Genomic DNA, 18,794 nt, shown 5'->3' on the forward strand with positions numbered 1-18,794 from the left:
GATGAGTGTTGGTGATTAAATAACTCTCGTGGAGAGTTAATCGGATTTGCTCTATAAAACACCTTTAGATGGTACCATGTACATCGATAAGGGGCAAGAAATCTGGGTACATTTGGATATCCCGCATCAACCAAACAATATTTACCTACACAAACACACAAAAAGTATATTGATATAACCTTAACACTTATCTCGTAAAATCAAATGAACTAAACATTTACAAGTTGATTCCACATACCGAGGGGGACTACTAGTGGATCTGATCTCGACAAAGCAGAAGTAAGAACACAACTATCTACTACAGACCCTTCCCAACCAACAAGAATGTATTGGATCTTATAATCAAAGGAACACACACCCTTAAAATTTTGAGACAAGTTTCCTTTTGTATCGCAATATTTAGCTTGGTTGTTCACATCAACAGTAACTGGTATATGGGTCCCATCTATTGCTCCAAGACAATCCTACAAATCGTAAATTTGTAGTCAAATTTGTATTATTATGATTTATAATCAACATAAAAAATATGTGACAATAGGAGAGGTACCTTGAAGTAGGGATCAAAACGATCCCTCCCAAGAATTTCAGAACTGTTTAGGGCAGCAGGCAGCATATAGTCAGCATGGAGTGCTAAGATAGCCCTCAAGACCTTATGGAAGTATTTGCTAATTGTCTCTCTTAAGTGACCAAAATTATGAGCAATATTACGATTCCTCAAATTGTGCCCAAGTGTATGGAGGAACATCACTAGTTGTTCTTCTAACGTGATGTTGCAAGAATCTCCAATGATTCCTTTCTGCCTAAGAATAGTGGATAGACGAAAGAAAGTTATTCTAGTCATGCGAAGTTGGTCATGGCAATCAGCCTCATTTGACTGAATAATACTCTTATAAAATGGGATTTCATCTCTTCTACACTTATGCCTCTCTCTTCTAGCTTCTTGTGCAGATGTTGCAATGGATATTGCAAGGGTGACAAGAGCAACTACAAGAGCAAGCATGATTCTAGTCCTCCTAGCAATGAGGCTGTGAATCTTTGGATCATTAGCAAGATCCATCAATGACCCAAATACAAATTAGAACCAAATATGAGGCTAGTAGAATCTGAAACAAATATCAATCCAACAATGTGTTGCATTAGAAGAACCTCAATAAAGATGATCTTGAAAGAATGCGAACTAAATTCATGGAGAATGTCATGTCCCCATATTTATAAGATTTAATGATAAATTAATTATTAATAATAATGATATAATTTTTCATTAAGTTAACATATTAATATGTCCTTGTCTCCAAGAGAAAGGATATATATCACATCATTTGTAGATTATTATTCATCGACCTCCATTCTAATATTTAATGAGTTGATATTCAAAATCAAACAAGTCGATGTTTCATTGATTAGAATGATTCTTCAATATTACATAATTATATCAAATGTATTAATATCATGCCTTTGTATATATTACCCTATTCTTATATCATTCTTTAAGAGGGAATCCTATAATTGGATAAAATATAATAATAGTTCATACGCTATTATCGATTGTTCACAAAAGAAATAATATTGATAAATACTTATGATCTATTTATTTTACTTAATCATTTGTATTATTCTTAGAAATAATATAAATTATTATTATTCATAATAATAAGATTAAGATATAAGAATAAATAAATGTTACAATTACATTATAAACAATGAAATAATAACATATCTAGATATTATCACATTTGAATATATATAATACTAATTGATTAATAAAATAATCAATATAATATTATATAAATTAATACAAGAGTTAATATAAAGGATAATACAATCAAATATGTTATAATAACATATAATATAAGTAAATATATATGATAAATATAGTATCAATCATAGTTACGTTGTTTGAAATCTCATACCTCTCCAACACAGGTATATATGTTGTGTGATCCTATCATCAACAGGACATGGAGAGAGACACTTTACATGTATAAGAAGATGCACGATGAGAACAAGGAAGAATAATCAGGCCAGGGACATGGAAGATAAGGACAAAATACTGTTAATTCTAGCAAGGGAGATAAACCCATTGATTATGCCATCAAGAATGGCATTACAAACGGGTCATAAATATATGCATCGTTGGTCAAGGACAATGAGGTTATCATTGCAAAGAAGTGCTTGTTAAAATAAATAATAATGAGAAGGCCAATGATAAAGACATTATCCAATTGGCAATCATGAATACATTAAGACTGGCTAGTCAAGATTAAGATTATTAAAGATTAGTATAATATGAATAAAAAGATTTCTATAAATAAACAAGCAGCAAGCATGATTTATATTATTATTTAACAACTATTCTGATTGACGTTACTATTGAATGGAATGATTTAAGAAGCAATTATTATCATGGATCATTTAAGAAAGGGTGTGAATGAAGTGAAGCTTCTTGTTAATAAATCTTTTTGTTATGCTTAAAGAGGTAGAACTTGCACATTATGAAGAGATGCAATGATGGAGAGACATAAGACACGTCTGTTAAAATGCAACCCTTGTCATTTTATTAGGTATAAGATGGAGTTTGATTCATTCAGCCAGTGGGGGAATAAAAAAAAAAAGAGGCTTTATCTCTTATTTGTATCCATTATCAGCCTTTTGGCATACTCCAGTGGCATCGTTCGAAGCTAATAATTAGAGACTGCATCATTATTGTTGCAAGAATATCCAATTCTGAAATAGCAACTTATCTCTATCAGTGGTTGCCTCTCTTGTTGGACATTTATATGGATACATTAGATTAGACAGTACAAAATATTCCTATTGCGCAATTATTTCAACATATCAAAGGTTACTATAAGCAATGATTGGAAAGTGATTGCATGTATAAAGGATCAATTAGGGAAAATATGGTAAAAGGATACAAATAAAGGAAAGGCGTAAATAAACAAATGATCTCCAAAAAAAGGCTCATTACAATTGGTATCAGAGCCTCAATCTTGCCCTCCTGTGGATTTTCAAGTGTGACTAAAAGAATGCCAGTTATTATTGAAAAGTACAGACATATCAAATGGCTGTCACAGGTCCTAGAATATCAAGAAGAGGTGGTCATATGCATATCAAAAGAGAAAGTTGGAATAAAATAAGGAAGGATGTAATAAATATTGTCCTCCACATATGGTGAATGATCTGCTCTTACATACGGACCTGTTTCATGGAGTATAGCGAAGCTTGGAATAAAAATAATAATATAATACAAGTGGACCTTCAACCAATATTATGTATGGACTGTGACTAATCAACGCATATGGATTATGACTAAAGACACCGACAGCTGAACAAATTACCCACAGAGAAATCGTATTTTTGCAATGCTAGAATCTATTTTTTTGCCTGCAACATTCGCTTATCACAGCTCAGAAGAATTACCATTCACACTGGAAGGTAACATTTCAAGTATTCTGTTACAAAAGGTCTCCAGAGAAAGAAAATGAATCGACATAGATTCAAACTGAATAGGAGAATATGGCAACGAAAATAGGAAGGAAATCGCCATCAAAGTTAATCCATATTGACTAGACAAGACAGAAAATAAATATATCCTGCACATAGTAGAGGAGCTTGCACGCGGAAAGCTAGATATAAAATAAAAATTATCGAATGTGGATACGAAGTCATTAAAGGTATCAGGAGATATACTAAAAGAATAAGAATCAAAATGCAAGGGCAGGGATTTATAAAATAAAATAAGTAAAAGTGTGAAACTATGAACCAAGAACAGAAAGCGAGGTAACTAAATGCCTCTAAAGAGCCTAAGCAACTACAACATCTTGTCCTCGATCAATTTGTCACCAAATTGACCTAAAAGAATTATTCACAAACCAGCTTTGTGTCAAGAGTACTAAGACGTACGGTAAACGCTTGAAAGGCTAAGAGTGGGTAACGATAGTCCATGGTGAACATATCTTTTCCAACCTTTCCAAACTGAAGTATAACCTTTTCATGATCATTCTGGGAAATAGGTTGATTGGGCTCAGGAGTTGTGACAAGCTAAAAATTCTAAACAAAAGCCCCTGTAACATGCCCCAAAAATTCAAGCACCAACATTGCAACTGATCATGCCACATGAGAAACGGTAGGCCTATCATTGAGGTACATGGAATTATATAAATTTTTATTTAATTTGTAGTGATAAGATGAAACCCTAATATTCCAATTAGGACATAAATGGAATAATATTTGATATAAATATTGAATAGAATTAGCAAATAAAATCTAATCTATAAGATATTATATCTAATGCTATTAGAAGTTACTCACAGATGTAGTATATATAGATTGTGTGAATTCATAATTAGAAATTCTTAATGGAAATGATGAAAAAGTAAAGTTTATATTATAATATAGTAAATTGTGGATTGGAATACAATAATATTTATGACTCTATAATAGATCACTCTCATTCTATATTAGTAAATTCTATGTGAAGAAAGTGGAGCTATCATCATTTAAATCTCTACAATTTTTTGTGAATTTATAATACATAGATTTAACCAATTTTAATAAGCAATTGTATTCTTGAGTAGATGACAAGTTATTGATGCTTAAGAATAGTTGTGTTGATGTTGGACTTCATTTTTATGAGTCTAATATTATAAGTTGTATTAGCTATCTACTTGATATCCTTGGGGATTGTCCATGAGATGTTACGCTTCCATCATAGGAGGGAGTGGGAAATTTTCCTTGAGGTATGATCAGTCATGGGTGATGTAAGAAGTCTACATTCCTTTGGAGAGCTTAGAAGTGCAAGGGTTTTTGTAAGCCTTTAAGTCACAAATGAATAGATATTTTTAAGTTTGAAAAGTCATAATTCTTGTTAGATACCTCATTTCTAAGATCAAGAACCTTGAATATAGTCTAGGTCAGTTAGTATTGATGTGGAAGAGTTTTCATATGAAACCCTAAACTGTAAGTGGGGAGAAGATTTAGTATTATAACACTGTTATATTAAATTAAGTAGATACATGTATAATATATAAGAATCAAATTTCACTAAAAACTCTTAGGGAAGAATCATTGAAGATTTAGCAAGCTTGCAAAACTGCTATCCCTTGGGGTTGAGGGAAAGGATTGAACTAAAGGAAGACCTTAAGTGGATATGAAGATTACTTCATCACCACTTCAACTCATAAAGGTAATGAGGTAAGGTATGTATTTTGTGCATATTTTGTTATGAAATAATTGATAGTGTCTATCTTATTACTGACACATTCATTACTATGAAGAATGTTGAATAGTCTATCAATGATTCTAGTTACAATGAAATGAAACCAAAATATATATGAAAAAAATGAAATATAAATAAATACTTCATATGAAAAATGAAATGAAAAATATATATGAAAAATGAAGAATGAAATATAATATTGAATTAAGGGATAGAGAGTGCAGTTGAGTTTGCATAAACAAGACCATCCTAGTATTCTAATAACAATAGACAATGGAAAAAGAAAGAATTTAACCAATTATGATAGAAGGGAAAGCCATGTGATTAGATAGTACATAGGGGTCTATTTTCTCATCCACATCATGATCTCTTATGATAGGGAGTTGGTGGAGGGAGAGGCGGAGTAAATTCGAGCATCTAACGGATATCCTCCAGGGAACCGCTTGTAGCTTGTTTCACACGCCCTTTGCACTATCAATCTACGATCTCAAGATGATCGTAATAAGAAGAGATAAAGATTCCTAGTCATTAGATTAACATTCATTTTCTCATCCACATCATGATCTTTTAAGACAGGGAGTGGGTGGAGGGAGAGGCGGAGTAAATTCAAGCACTTGACGGATATCCTCCAGGGAACCACTTGTAGCTTGTTTCACGCACCCTTTGCACCGTCAATCTACCATCTCGAGACGATCGTAATAAGGAGAGAGAAAGATTCCTGTGTCAAATAATTATGTTCATTAGATTAATTTTGTCAACCACATTATGATATCCTAAGGTAGGGAGTGGGTGGAGGGAGAGGCGAAGTAAATTCGAGCACATGACGGATATCCTCCAGGGAACCACTTGTAGCTTGTTTCATGTGCCCTTTGCACTGTAAAGATGATCATAATAAGGAGGGAAGGAAACATCAAGACTCGTCTTTCTTTAGAGCTATTATATGCTAATAATTATTTGTGTTGCAAGTCCATGATCAAAAGGCGTATTAGGGAAGTATATTTTATACATCATTTCCTTTACTCTACTTCATTGTGAAAATCAACAAAGAATGTATGATGTGTCTGCATCGTGTACGCTTTGTGCCTTCATGCATCATGTGTCTGCATTGTGTATACTTCGTCTCTTCGTGCATTAATGTGTCTTCTTCGTGTATCCTTTGTGTCTGCAAGCACTTAGATATTTACTTCATGCATTATGACATTAACTACATGCATACTTTATGTGTTCTTTCATTCGAGTGTATAACTTGTATATTGAATTCACAATAAAGGTTTAGTGTAAACAATCATTGCTTGAGGACAAGCAATTTGAGGAAGGGCGGACTGTCATGTCCCCATATTTATAAGATTTAATGATAAATTAATTATTAATAATAATGATATAATTTTTCATTAAGTTAACATATTAATATGTCCTTGTCTCCAAGAGAAAGGATATCTATCACATCATTTGTAGATTATTATTCATCGACCTCCATTCTAATATTTAATGAGTTGATATTCAAAATCAAAAAAGTCGATGTTTCATTGATTAGAATGATTCTTCAATATTACATAATTATATCAAATGTATTAATATCATGCCTTTGTATATATTACCCTATTCTTATATCATTCTTTAAGAGGGAATCCTATAATTGGATAAAATATAATAATAGTTCATACGCTATTATCGATTGTTCACAAAAGAAATAATATTGATAAATACTTATGATCTATTTATTTTACTTAATCATTTGTATTATTCTTAGTAATAATATAAATTATTATTATTCATAATAATAAGATTAAGATATAAGAATAAATAAATGTTACAATTACATTATAAACAATGAAATAATAACATATCTAGATATTATCACATTTGAATATATATAATACTAATTGATTAATAAAATAATCAATATAAGATTATATATATTAATACAAGAGTTAATATAAAGGATAATACAATCAAATATGTTATAATAACATATAATATAAGTAAATATATATGATAAATATAGTATCAATCATAGTTACGTTGTTTGAAATCTCATACCTCTCCAACACAGGTATATATGTTGTGTGATCCTATCATCAACAGGACATGGAGAGAGACAATTTACATGTATAAGAAGATGCACGATGAGAACAAGGAAGAATAATCAGGCCAGGGACATGGAAGATAAGGACAAAATACTGTTAAGTCTAGCAAGGGAGATAAACCCATTGATTATGCCATCAAGAATGGCATTACAAACGGGTCATAAATATATGCATCGTTGGTCAAGGACAATGAGGTTATCATTGCAAAGAAGTGCTTGTTAAAATAAATAATAATGAGAAGGCCAATGATAAAGACATTATCCAATTGGCAATCATGAAGACATTAAGACTGGCTAGTCAAGATTAAGATTATTCAAGATTAGTATAATATGAATAAAAAGATTTCTATAAATAAACAAGCAGCAAGCATGATTTATATTATTATTTAACAACTATTCTGATTGACGTTACTATTGAATGGAATGATTTAAGAAGCAATTATTATCATGGATCATTTAAGAAAGGGTGTGAATGAAGTGAAGCGACTTGTTAATAAATCTTTTTGTTATGCTTAAAGAGGTAGAACTTGCACATTATGAGGAGATGCAATGATGGAGAGACATAAGACACGTCTGTTAAAATGCAACCCTTGTCAATTTATTAGGTATAAGATGGAGTTTGATTCATTCAGCCAGTGGGGGAATAAAAAAAAAAAGAGGCTTTATCTCTTATTTGTATCCATTATCAGCCTTTTGGCATACTCCAGTGGGCATCGTTCGAAGCTAATAATCAGAGACTGCATCGTTATTGTTGCAAGAATATCCAATTCTGAAATAGCAACTTATCTCTATCAGTGGTTGCCTCTCTTGTTGGACATTTATATGGATACATTAGACAGTACAAAATATTCCTATTGTGCAATTATTTCAACATATCAAAGGTTACTATAAGCAATGATTGGAAAGTGATTGCATGTATAAAGGATCAATTAGGAAAAATATGGTAAAAGGATACAAATAAAGGAAAGGCGTAAATACTTAGGGCGGGGGCCCTAGCTCGGTTGGCTAAATCTTCCCTGTTGCAGGGGGTTGGTCACGAGTTCTAGTCTCCTCCGTCCTCGTGGTACCGGTGAGCGTGTCGTGCCAGCACTACCGGTCACGTTAAAAATTTTACCAGGCGCACTGCAGTTTATAGGGGGGTCGTGTTGCACCGATTCCTGCAGTCTAAACCAAAAAAAAAAAAAAAAAGGAAAGGCGTAAATAAACAAATGATCTCCAAAAAAAGGCTCATTATAGAGAAGGCCTAAAGGTTTGATCATCACTACATCAGAAAAAATGAGAAAGTGAAGGGCTCCCCAAACCACCTAAATGAGAAAGTGAAGGTCTCTGCAAATCATGACCTTAGAATTAATCTGATGATGTTTCAAAATTAGATAAGGTTGATTCATGACTTTTTGCAGCTCTATTAATATATACAGACTAAAGCATATTGATATAACAAACACACACAAAATGCAAGTCTTCCAGTGTTGATTTCTTCTGCATTTAAAACAGACATTCTAAAGCACAGTCTACAGCCAGACATATATTTAAATGGAATAACAAGAATTTTTCAGGTAAGTGGAGGGAGCGCATGTCTATAGACCAATCTTTAGAGTTTAGACCACATCAACATCGTGCAATTCTTTCTGCATGGATGACAAACTAAATATACTTTTTTTTACCGCTAAATTATATTCATAATTTAGGTATTCTTCTACTATAGCAACCACAAGCTGTGATAAGTGTTTCAAACATAGATGACCAGATTGTGTGAATCCATGATGTCATGGCAGGCCTGCAAAGTCTTTACTGTAGGCTGCAGATGAGATTAGATGATTACAGCATTCTCCAATGTGGATTTAGCCATCTGTAATGCCACCTTTCAGAAATAGGATTTTATAATAAAAAAATGATAGTAAGATTTAATATAAAAGTAATAAATAATAAAAAATATAATATAATATAATAAGTAGTTAATTAAGCTTAATGAAAAGTCAAGAGATATGTAATGAAGAGTTGTGACTTCCTCGGCACAAGATATGTAAGGATTAGTGTAAGAAGAAAGGAATGGTTAGAAATGAGGAATTTACTCTTTCAAAGGACAGCGGTGATGAAGATTGCAACTCTTTCAAATTGTGGTAATTATGAAAGGTTGTGACCATTGAAAAAGGTTGTGGTATATATGTAAGAAAAGTTGGAGATAAGTAAGAAAAGTTTGAAAAGGAGGTGTGGCAATAAAAAAGAATTATTCAGATTTTAAGAGCAGACTGTGAAGATGAATAAGAACAGGCATTAATGAAATAGAATAGAACTCCATTTGATGAAGGAGATCAATCTAAAAGATTAATATGATATGAGAAATCAGATTTCAGATGTATATACAGCTATTGACATTGCATCCATGAATAACTATGAAACTGAAGTATTTTATGTATTTGGTCTGCCTGTGTCCAGTTATAGATGCTAAGGCACTTGATCTGCCCACATGGCCATTATGAATAATGAGGCATATGACCTGCCTATATATTTAATCAATTTTGTTATATGCATTACTAGTTTTGAGAGCAAGAGGGTTGAATTTTAAACTGTGTTAACATATATGAGTGTGTAACTATATTTAATTGTTGTTTGATTAGCAGGTTTAAGAAAATTGTTTGTGAAGCAATGGGGCTGTTGAAAGGTCACTGCATTTTGATTGGTTTTAGTTGAGTAGCTGGAGTTTGAGTGTAACGATGATTTATGATTAGTGTCACCGTGGGAGTCCACGGCAACCTTCTCTTGCTCATTAAAGCTTCAATCTCCATCATGGATAACGGCCCATCAACTGAATCTCTCAAAAGTATGACTCTTTTAAGTGCATCATTTCACTGAGTTCATCTTTAATGATGTTGGGATCTTTGTTTATATCTCTTTCAAAGAATAAAAAGGTTTACATTTTTTCAGAAGATTGTCTGTTTACAATTAGAAGTTTGATGTTAAAACTTTTTTTAAGAATATTGACAGGTTTACAATTAGAAGATTGATTGGTTTACAGTCCACTTCTTGAAATTCCCTAAACAATAAAATCCAGAAAACAAAATTTGTGCATTAATCATGAACATTGAATTGGTGGGAAAGGGGAATTACATGTTCTTCATTTGTATCATTTCAACTTAATTTAAAGAAGTGCGGGTCTCAATGTTTAGCTGCTTTCCCATCTCTAGAATAACCATCGCATTTTTGCACGTTGAAAGGAACTTCTTTGGAATCCAATAGTGGTTCCAGAACAACAATTGATCCCTGCTAATTCATTAATCACAGGCTTAATCACAGACTTAAGCTCCTTAAGAACTCTGAAGAGAAAGTTGGGAAGTTCATAATTTCCATACATTCAATGAAGGAATGTATCTGTTGCTTTAGTATTTTGTCATTTTTTTATAGTTAGTTGAAAAGGTGATGTCAAATCCCAATGGGGTTCTGGGAGCCTCGATGGAGTTTTCAGAACCAGAAATCTATCTGCTAGTCACAAAATCTTGCATCATTCTTACAAATTACTTCTCATCAAACCAAATCTTCTCAAACATGTGTATTGCACTTACACAACTTGGAAATATTCTCCATTTCTACCCAAAATTTCATGTAGACAAGGCCTCTATTTCAAATGGAGACACTTTGCTGTGTTTTTTTAAATTCCTCCTCAATCTGAGTATGTTTCTCTTCCTCCAACGAAGACTCTTGTATTTCAAAAACCACTCAAGTTGACATCGAAGTTCAAAAACTGCTACTAATGAATGAAAATTCTTTACTCTTAACCTTGGCTCTTCTAATGTTTGGGCATACTATGAACTTCTGGCAGATGGTTGTGTTATGTGCACCACTAAGTCACAGACATCTGCTCTAGGCTGTGTTTTTTAAACCATCCTGCAGTTTTCTAAAAGTCTTCTAAACATGATTCAAGAATCCTGTTTGTCCAGAATTAGTCGCATTCCCTAGAGCACATATTTGGCAGGAATTATTTGAAATTATTGGTAATGAAGGGCCTGTCCATTTTCTTAGTTGAAGCTACTGAAAACTGTAAATATGCATCATTCAGTTCTTTTGTGACACGTGAAACCTACAGATGTGTTTGTGGGATTTGGCAAAATTCTGTCACTATCAACAGTGGTAACATTTGTAGGACAAGAATAGGATCCAAAACTTCCCCAAGTAATTTCTAATGCATATGCAGTAAATATTAGACTAGGCTATCTCTACCTCATAAAATATCATCTACAGAACATCAATACTTATCCCTTAACCCTCTAGTTGTGCTTCTCCATTTTAAGTTGCTATTGGTTTATGTTATAAGCAAAAAACTATTGTCATTCTGTCAAACAGATGATGCACTTCCTTAACGTAGATGTACAAAGAACCCACATAAAACTCAATATGATGCAATTGGACAAATCATTTTATTAAATTTATCACATCTGGAAGTCTCAATGTCAACCATACAGGACAGTGCAAACTATTATTTTCTTTGCTAGTTATGTCTGAGAATAGAAATTTGATTAGAAAATGGAAAGTAGAAAGCGTAAAAGGGTTATAAAAATAGGGGCAATAAGGCTTGTGGTCTCGATGATGGGAATAAAAGTTGAATGTGAAGAAATTGATCTCGTGAATGGTTTCTTAGGCATCCGGTACACTGAAAACCCAGAAAGGAGGGCCAAACAAATATCCAAATAACATGTTTTAAACAATGCTTCAGCTAAAAGACAATCTGCTCAAACAATGAGGTGAGTCTATCGTCCTCAAAGACCTCAAGAAAGAAGTGAGTTCAATTGCAAAGGAGCGGAACCGATTCAAGATACCCAAAGACGCACTGAACAAATAAATACCCAAATGCGCAATGAAACACCAAATGGAACAAAAAATACCAAAATAGGCACGCCGCACATCAAGAAATACCTGGTTTATCGGAGAGAAATCCTGATAGCACAAAAAGAAATCCTGCTCAAACAACGAAACCCCAGATTCGTCAGTTCCCAAAAATAAAACTCCAAGAAATTTCAACATCCATGGCTTGTTAACAACTAGGAAACAAATACCTGGTCTAAAAACAAACTCAACAAAACGAAGTCGGCCAAAGATGAAGATTTTGCTCATCAAAACTCTGCGAATGATGGAGAAAATGGTTCATGAACAGAGGAAATACTCTGAAAAATCATTCAAGCAGCAAAACAATTGAACAGCCACGGACCTGACAACCCATCAAATTGGGTTTAATAAAAAGTGGAATACAAATAAGCTATTCTTATTCCATTTTTTTTAGGAATTCCGCTATGCCCATTTTGGGGTCAAATTAGGATAGGCGAATTCTAATTCCAATTTTGTATTTTGCCAACAAACATCAAATTGGCCAATGCGGGTATTTATATTTTACTATTCCTGCCCAATTCCTGCAACCAAACGGGGTCTAACGGAAATTGGTAATCCAACTCTTGTTTTTCTTCTGCAATTATCTGAGTCTAGATGTAGTTGGGTTAGGGAATTTCTATTGCTGTTAATTATTGTTATTGAATTCTGCAATCTACCATATCGGCGTTGAAATTATAGCTTTGTAACCCCAGTTTGTGGTCTGCTGTAGCGTGGGCATTTTCCATCTTTGCTAGCAATTTATCACTAGAGTTTCATGCACAAAAAAACTTTGCTCTTAGCTGCAGCAATATTTAGTTGACCTGGGCAATTCTTTATCAGAATTTGGGATGCCTATGCATACAAAATAAACATTGCTTGCAGCTCGTATATTTGTACTTTGGCGGTCATTAGCAGCTGATATTGGTGGCCAACTTCTGGGAGCCGAATTGTGGATTTTGTCATCCATACTTGGGAGTTCTGACATGCTGCTGTTATAGGCATCATGGCTTCATCCTGTGACTTACGACTAGATTTCAGACATTTACAGTTCTGTCTTCAAGTGCATACTTCTGCTGCAAATTGATCAACTGGTCTGAACTTCCAGATTCTTACAATTGTGATAAATTGATTGCTTGTGAATTCTATATGGTATTCTGAAAAATGAAATTTATGATAAGGTGGAACTGTTCATTTAATTGTCTATCAACATTCTGATACTAAAATCTGCTGTAGTAATGTATGTAATTGAATAAGTCAGAGAATTGGCATTACAATGAGCACAAGTTTGCCTGCCAGTTTTTTAACAAAATGTCAAACTAATGATTAGTTGGTGAAATTGATGTTTGCTAAGGGTATAACTGGCTAGGGGTTTTATTACAGCCTGCAATAATCTGAAAGGGGAGCCTTTTAAAGTTTGCCTTCTCTGTTATACATCTAAACATTTAGCATATATTATTATTATAAAAATATTGCAAATCTGAAACTAAAAACAATACATTACATCTTCACACTTTATCATTGTTCTTGTTTTGAAAAACTATTGTTATGACTTATATTTTTTTATTTTCAATTAATATTAAATATATTAAAAAAATAGATATATTCAAGTACCCCCATCCCCCCTATTTTGAAAAAAAAAGTGTACTTGTACCCATATCCTAAGTAACCAAGTACAATAAGCTCTTCCTCTTTAATCAGGTAAAATCAGACCCTCTTAATCAAATTAAGAACAATATGTTAAGCAGTAGATATGGAGATTTTCAGATTGAGGTAGCTAGAATCAAATTGAACAACAAAGGCACAAGCAATCATTGACAAACAAGAACTTGCGTTACCTAGTGAAAAGGACAAGAACCAAGGACATTCTAAGTTGAATGTTATAATTCCTAGCGAGGAATTAAGACAAAGATTGGACATGTCTGAAGGTCAGTATACTGTTAGGAAAGAAACATATGCATATGTAAGGGAGTGGATATCCATAAGGCCAAGGATGAGATAGAGCTCTCTCCAAGGAAGGATGGATTTAATAAAAATTGACTCTTCGTAGGTCTTAAATAGAGAATCACGGTGAGGAGATGGTACCTTAACTGGAGAGTTGTTCTAAATTTGTAATGTCCCTTGGTTTGAATGTTCATAAATTTAATTTAAGTTTTCAAATAGACTGCTTTATGATCCTTTATTGTATGTATTCACATAGAATTTATATATATATGTCAAAATATATAATTTGATTGTTCTTATGACAGTCTCTGGATAATGATTGATCTGAGTTATGGTTATCGTAATTATGCTCCAATAATGACTTTCCAGATTGATTTGCTAAAGATCGAACTGTTAAGAGAATAATTTTGTATATATCTTATTGACTTTCACTCTGCATCTTCCTTGTAATTCTAATAATCATAAATTGAATTGGAAGTTTGTTTATATATATGTATCCTCCTAAACACTTACCTCACTTTCTATTCTTGGTTCATAGTTTCACGCTTTTACTAATTTTATTTTATAAATCCCTGCCCTTGTATTCTGATTCTTATTCTTTTAGTATATCTCCTGATTGTCCTTTAATGACTTCGTATCCACACTTGATAATTTTTATTCTATATCTAGCTTTCCGTGTGCAATCTCCTCCACTGTGTGCAGGATATATTTATTATTTATTTTCTGTCTTGTTTGGTCAATATGGATTATCTTTGACGGTGATTTCCTTCTTATATTCGTTGCTATATTCCCCTATTCGGTTTGAATCTATGTCGATTCATTTTCTTTGACTGGAAACTTTTTGTAACAGAATACTCGAAATGTTACCTTCAGCAGTGCGAATGGTAATTCTTCTGAGCTGTGATCATCGCATGTTGCAAGCAAAAAAAAATGGATTCTAGCATTGCAGAAAATACAATTTCTCTGTGGGTAATTTGTTCAGCTGTGGGTGTCTTTAGTCATAATCCATATGCGTTGATTAGTCACAGTCCATACATAATATTGGTTGAAGGTCTTCTTTGATTCATGCATTCTTTCTTCTCTGCTAGGTTCAGATGTAACTACGTTCTTGGTCTTCATGAAATCTGTCTTCTTTGGTACCTGACATTCCTCTCTAGAAATGTCTCGAACTTGATATTTTACCTTTTTAAATGTTGGTCAATTTCTCTCTTCTTATGGTCGCTATCATATATTCTTGAGTCTGAAGCTCAGTCAAATATTAAACATGTTGAATGTATTTCCCTAAGTGCATGTTGTGTTGTAGATTTGCAACTGTATGTTCACTCTTCTTGAATTGCTCTGTGTCGTCTTTGCTGAGGGCAGTGTTCTCTTCGTACTTCTTGATCGTTCTATTCAAAATGCTCCCTTCTATTCATCTTTTCAGCCTTGTTCTTCTTTTGTTTATAGTATCCCTGCTTACATCTTATATGTTCGATAATTGTAGAAATGCCTCTTACAAAGGTTGTGACTATTCATCCAATAAACTCATGATTTGTTCATTATAATATAGTTTTTATAATATAATATAATCTTATAAAAAGAATTATGTATTTTCAGAAATTTATATTTATAATAATATTTTGTTTTTATGTTTCAGGTTAATATATAGACTTAGATCATATAGATTTTAGGTCAATATCTGGACTCTATTATGTCTTTAAAATACTATTATTCATGCACATTATTTTATATTAGTTTATTTATTTATCACATTAATTTATATTCATCATATTATAATCATATATACTAAAGGATATGATTATATTGATCAATATATTATGTGATATGAATTTCCTTTATAATATATAATAATTTATTAAATCTTATAAATATGGGGACATGACAAAATTGTGCAAGACAACTAGAACCCTTGGGAGCACACCCACAAGGGCTAAGTACCTGATCATAGTCTCTCCTTAAGAAGGGGTTGCCTTGGAAGTTAGGGTCTTAACTCTATGAAGATATACATAGACTTTTCTTGGAAGTACTAACATTTGTGCAGGTTTATTCATCAAGGAGCTAGCAAACATCAACACTGCTTCAAAGTCTGCCAGCCCTTCCTCGTGATTTTTTAGATTCATTTTGATACATTATGTAATTGAATTTTGCAGAAAAATGTATTTTTTAAGAAAAGTAAATTTTTAGGACTTTCTAGGTTGTTGCACTTTACCAAGTTTTCATAAGTTTTTTTGGGCTTGCTGAGTATTCTCTGAGTCTGAGTCTACGAACTGTGGCATTCCTATTGTTAATATGATTTTTAATTTCTGGATTTGATGGTAAAAAAACTCTACACAATCAAATCCAGAAATTAAAAATCTTATTTACACAGACTGTGGAAATCTAATAGATCTGATTCCTATTGTTTTTAAATGTATTGCGTGTTTGTACTTTTATCAATTCCTCCCTTTTTTCTAATTTAATGAGCCCTATGGTTACATTCTAGTCGATAAGGGTTTTGCATGCTACCAACATAGAACAAAATATACTGAGTATATTATATCCTCTCTTGAACAAGGGAATCTCAGATGATATTGGATATGATCAGATGAGAAAACCCAAAGGTTTCTAATGTCAAGTCTTGATGATGCATGGATAACTCGGTGAATAAAATGTGTTTTTGCTGGTTGCACAAGGGGACCCGCACAAATGTTCTTAGACTGTAAATGTAGCTCTCTCTCTCTCTCTCTCTCTCTCTCTCTCTCTCTCTCTCTCTCTCTCTCCCTCCTTTTCTATTTCAAAATAAGTAACAAAAAGGTTAGGGTTTAGAGACACTAAGCTGATAACTCCTATGGGCTGATAATAATCAATGATGCTTTAGATAGATGGATCCAATAACACTAGTTTCTTCTTTTTTGACTTTGATAAGCTGATTCTCATGTCCAAACTGTAAATGCCTCTTTGGGAATCTTATGGAGTGTTTGGTATAGAAACTCAAGGCTCGACATGGTTCACCCATTAAGTCAAACAACTCCTTCCCTGAAAAATTCAAAAACATAATTCCAACAATTCCAACATATCAGGTTTATGAATGATCTAGGATGTTGAGAGGAACCATTGTCTGTTGTGATGGAGGTAGAAATCTGAATAATTAATCTCCGAGAACTTAGAGATGTTAGAATGCCCAATAGATCATCCAAAGTGGAACACTATGATGGTAAGCCGTATTTTGCATGAGACATAGGACAGTAGTATGACTTCTCTTTACTATCAAATTTGAACAAACGGTTTTTGATCTTTGATCCAACGAAAGAATCCTTATCAAACTTCATTTTTTCATGGATTGAATGAAGAACATTTAGTGATAGCATTTTTAGGGTTTTTCATATTGTCCCAAGCTAGTCTCAATATTCCTTTGATTGAAGATGCATTAAGATCCCAAATTCTATGGTTTACTTAATTTTGCCAAGGACTTCTTCATTTAATTGAAGCAATGGGATGTCATAGATTTGATTGGCATCTGCTTCAAACAAGGGGATATTAATAAGGTAAATGAAATCCTTGTTTACAAACCTATCTTTCCCCAAACTTCCACTATTCGATCTCATGGGATAAGGTTTTGGACTAACTACTAATATGTCCTGTTTATTTCTTGTACCACAACTTTTTGTTTATCTTCCTCACTAGTTGCTGATATGTCCTTGTTTATTTCTTGTACCTCAACTTTTAAATTTATCTTCCTCTTGGATACATGATGTAACTTCTAATTGTAATGTCCCCTATTGAGAATTTACTTGATTTAGAGTACATTTCCCAACTAGGGTTTGGATTGTTCTTGGGAACAAAAATTTAAAGTCTTGGGTAATGTTCCCAAATTATTCACAACATTTTCCAAACTTCAACCATCAAATTCGAATTTAGGAAAATTTCAAATATTTCTATAACATTTGTTAAAATTCAGGCATATATTCGTTTGGAAAAGTGTGTCATCTTTTTCCACCTAACTATATTTTTTTAGTGATGTTTAAGGGTTTTCAAGAACATTTTCTATAGTTCTTAATGGAACATTATTTGTGGTTCTAAAAATGCATCTGAATCTCTTCACTCCACATCTTCCCTAATCATTTCCAACATACTTCTAGCTTCCATGATCATTTCCACCGCAATTTTCACTTCCCTAATCATTTTCGACGTGATTTTCAGCCACGAGAGGGAAGTTGGTCACAATATTCACTTATCAACTTTATTTGATTTTTATAAGGTTTTCATTTATAGAATATATTAAAATTAATAAAATTAGATTTATTAATATATGCAGCAAATTATAAGTTATATTTTTTAATTTTTCTCATATAAGTTGTAACATAATCTTTTTTTTATGGGTAATGGGTTGAACCCAAGATTAAGTGTTATTATTAGTTGAGATTAATTATTTTTATTTGTTAAGCTTGTGTAGACTCGAATGCAAGACCTCCCAGATGAGAAGCTCACAACTTACCATTGTGTTGTAGCCTTGTAGGTTATTACCTATAAAATGTTATATTTAATTACCTACTAAGTATATTACATTAAAAACTAATATATTGAATTAAATTAAATTATACATAATTATATTATAATACATTATTATGAACTTGTATGTTTAATAATATAAATATAAACACCAAAAACATATGTATAAATAAAAACTATTGTATATTAGTTTTTCAATTTTTT

General features: G+C 32.6%; 1 protein-coding gene across 2 annotated transcripts in view; it reads right to left on the bottom strand.

The window, feature by feature from the left end:
• Positions 1-18,794, bottom strand: part of LOC149562335 (uncharacterized) — a 180,728-nt gene that overhangs the window by 42,251 nt on the left and 119,683 nt on the right. Inside the window, exon 4 of one of the 2 annotated variants that reach the window (XM_089825858.1) lies at positions 12,213-12,254. The exons of the other annotated variant lie outside the window; for it this stretch is intronic. Within the exon in view, the coding sequence (XP_089681984.1) occupies positions 12,213-12,254 (42 nt within the window). The remainder of the gene's footprint in view (positions 1-12,212; positions 12,255-18,794) is intronic. 2 annotated transcript variants of the gene reach the window in all.

This window comes from Cupressus sempervirens, chromosome 4, assembly GCF_028749045.1.
Source record: "Cupressus sempervirens isolate cs-2001-9-10 chromosome 4, ASM2874904v1, whole genome shotgun sequence".
Lineage (NCBI taxonomy): Eukaryota > Viridiplantae > Streptophyta > Pinopsida > Cupressales > Cupressaceae > Cupressus > Cupressus sempervirens.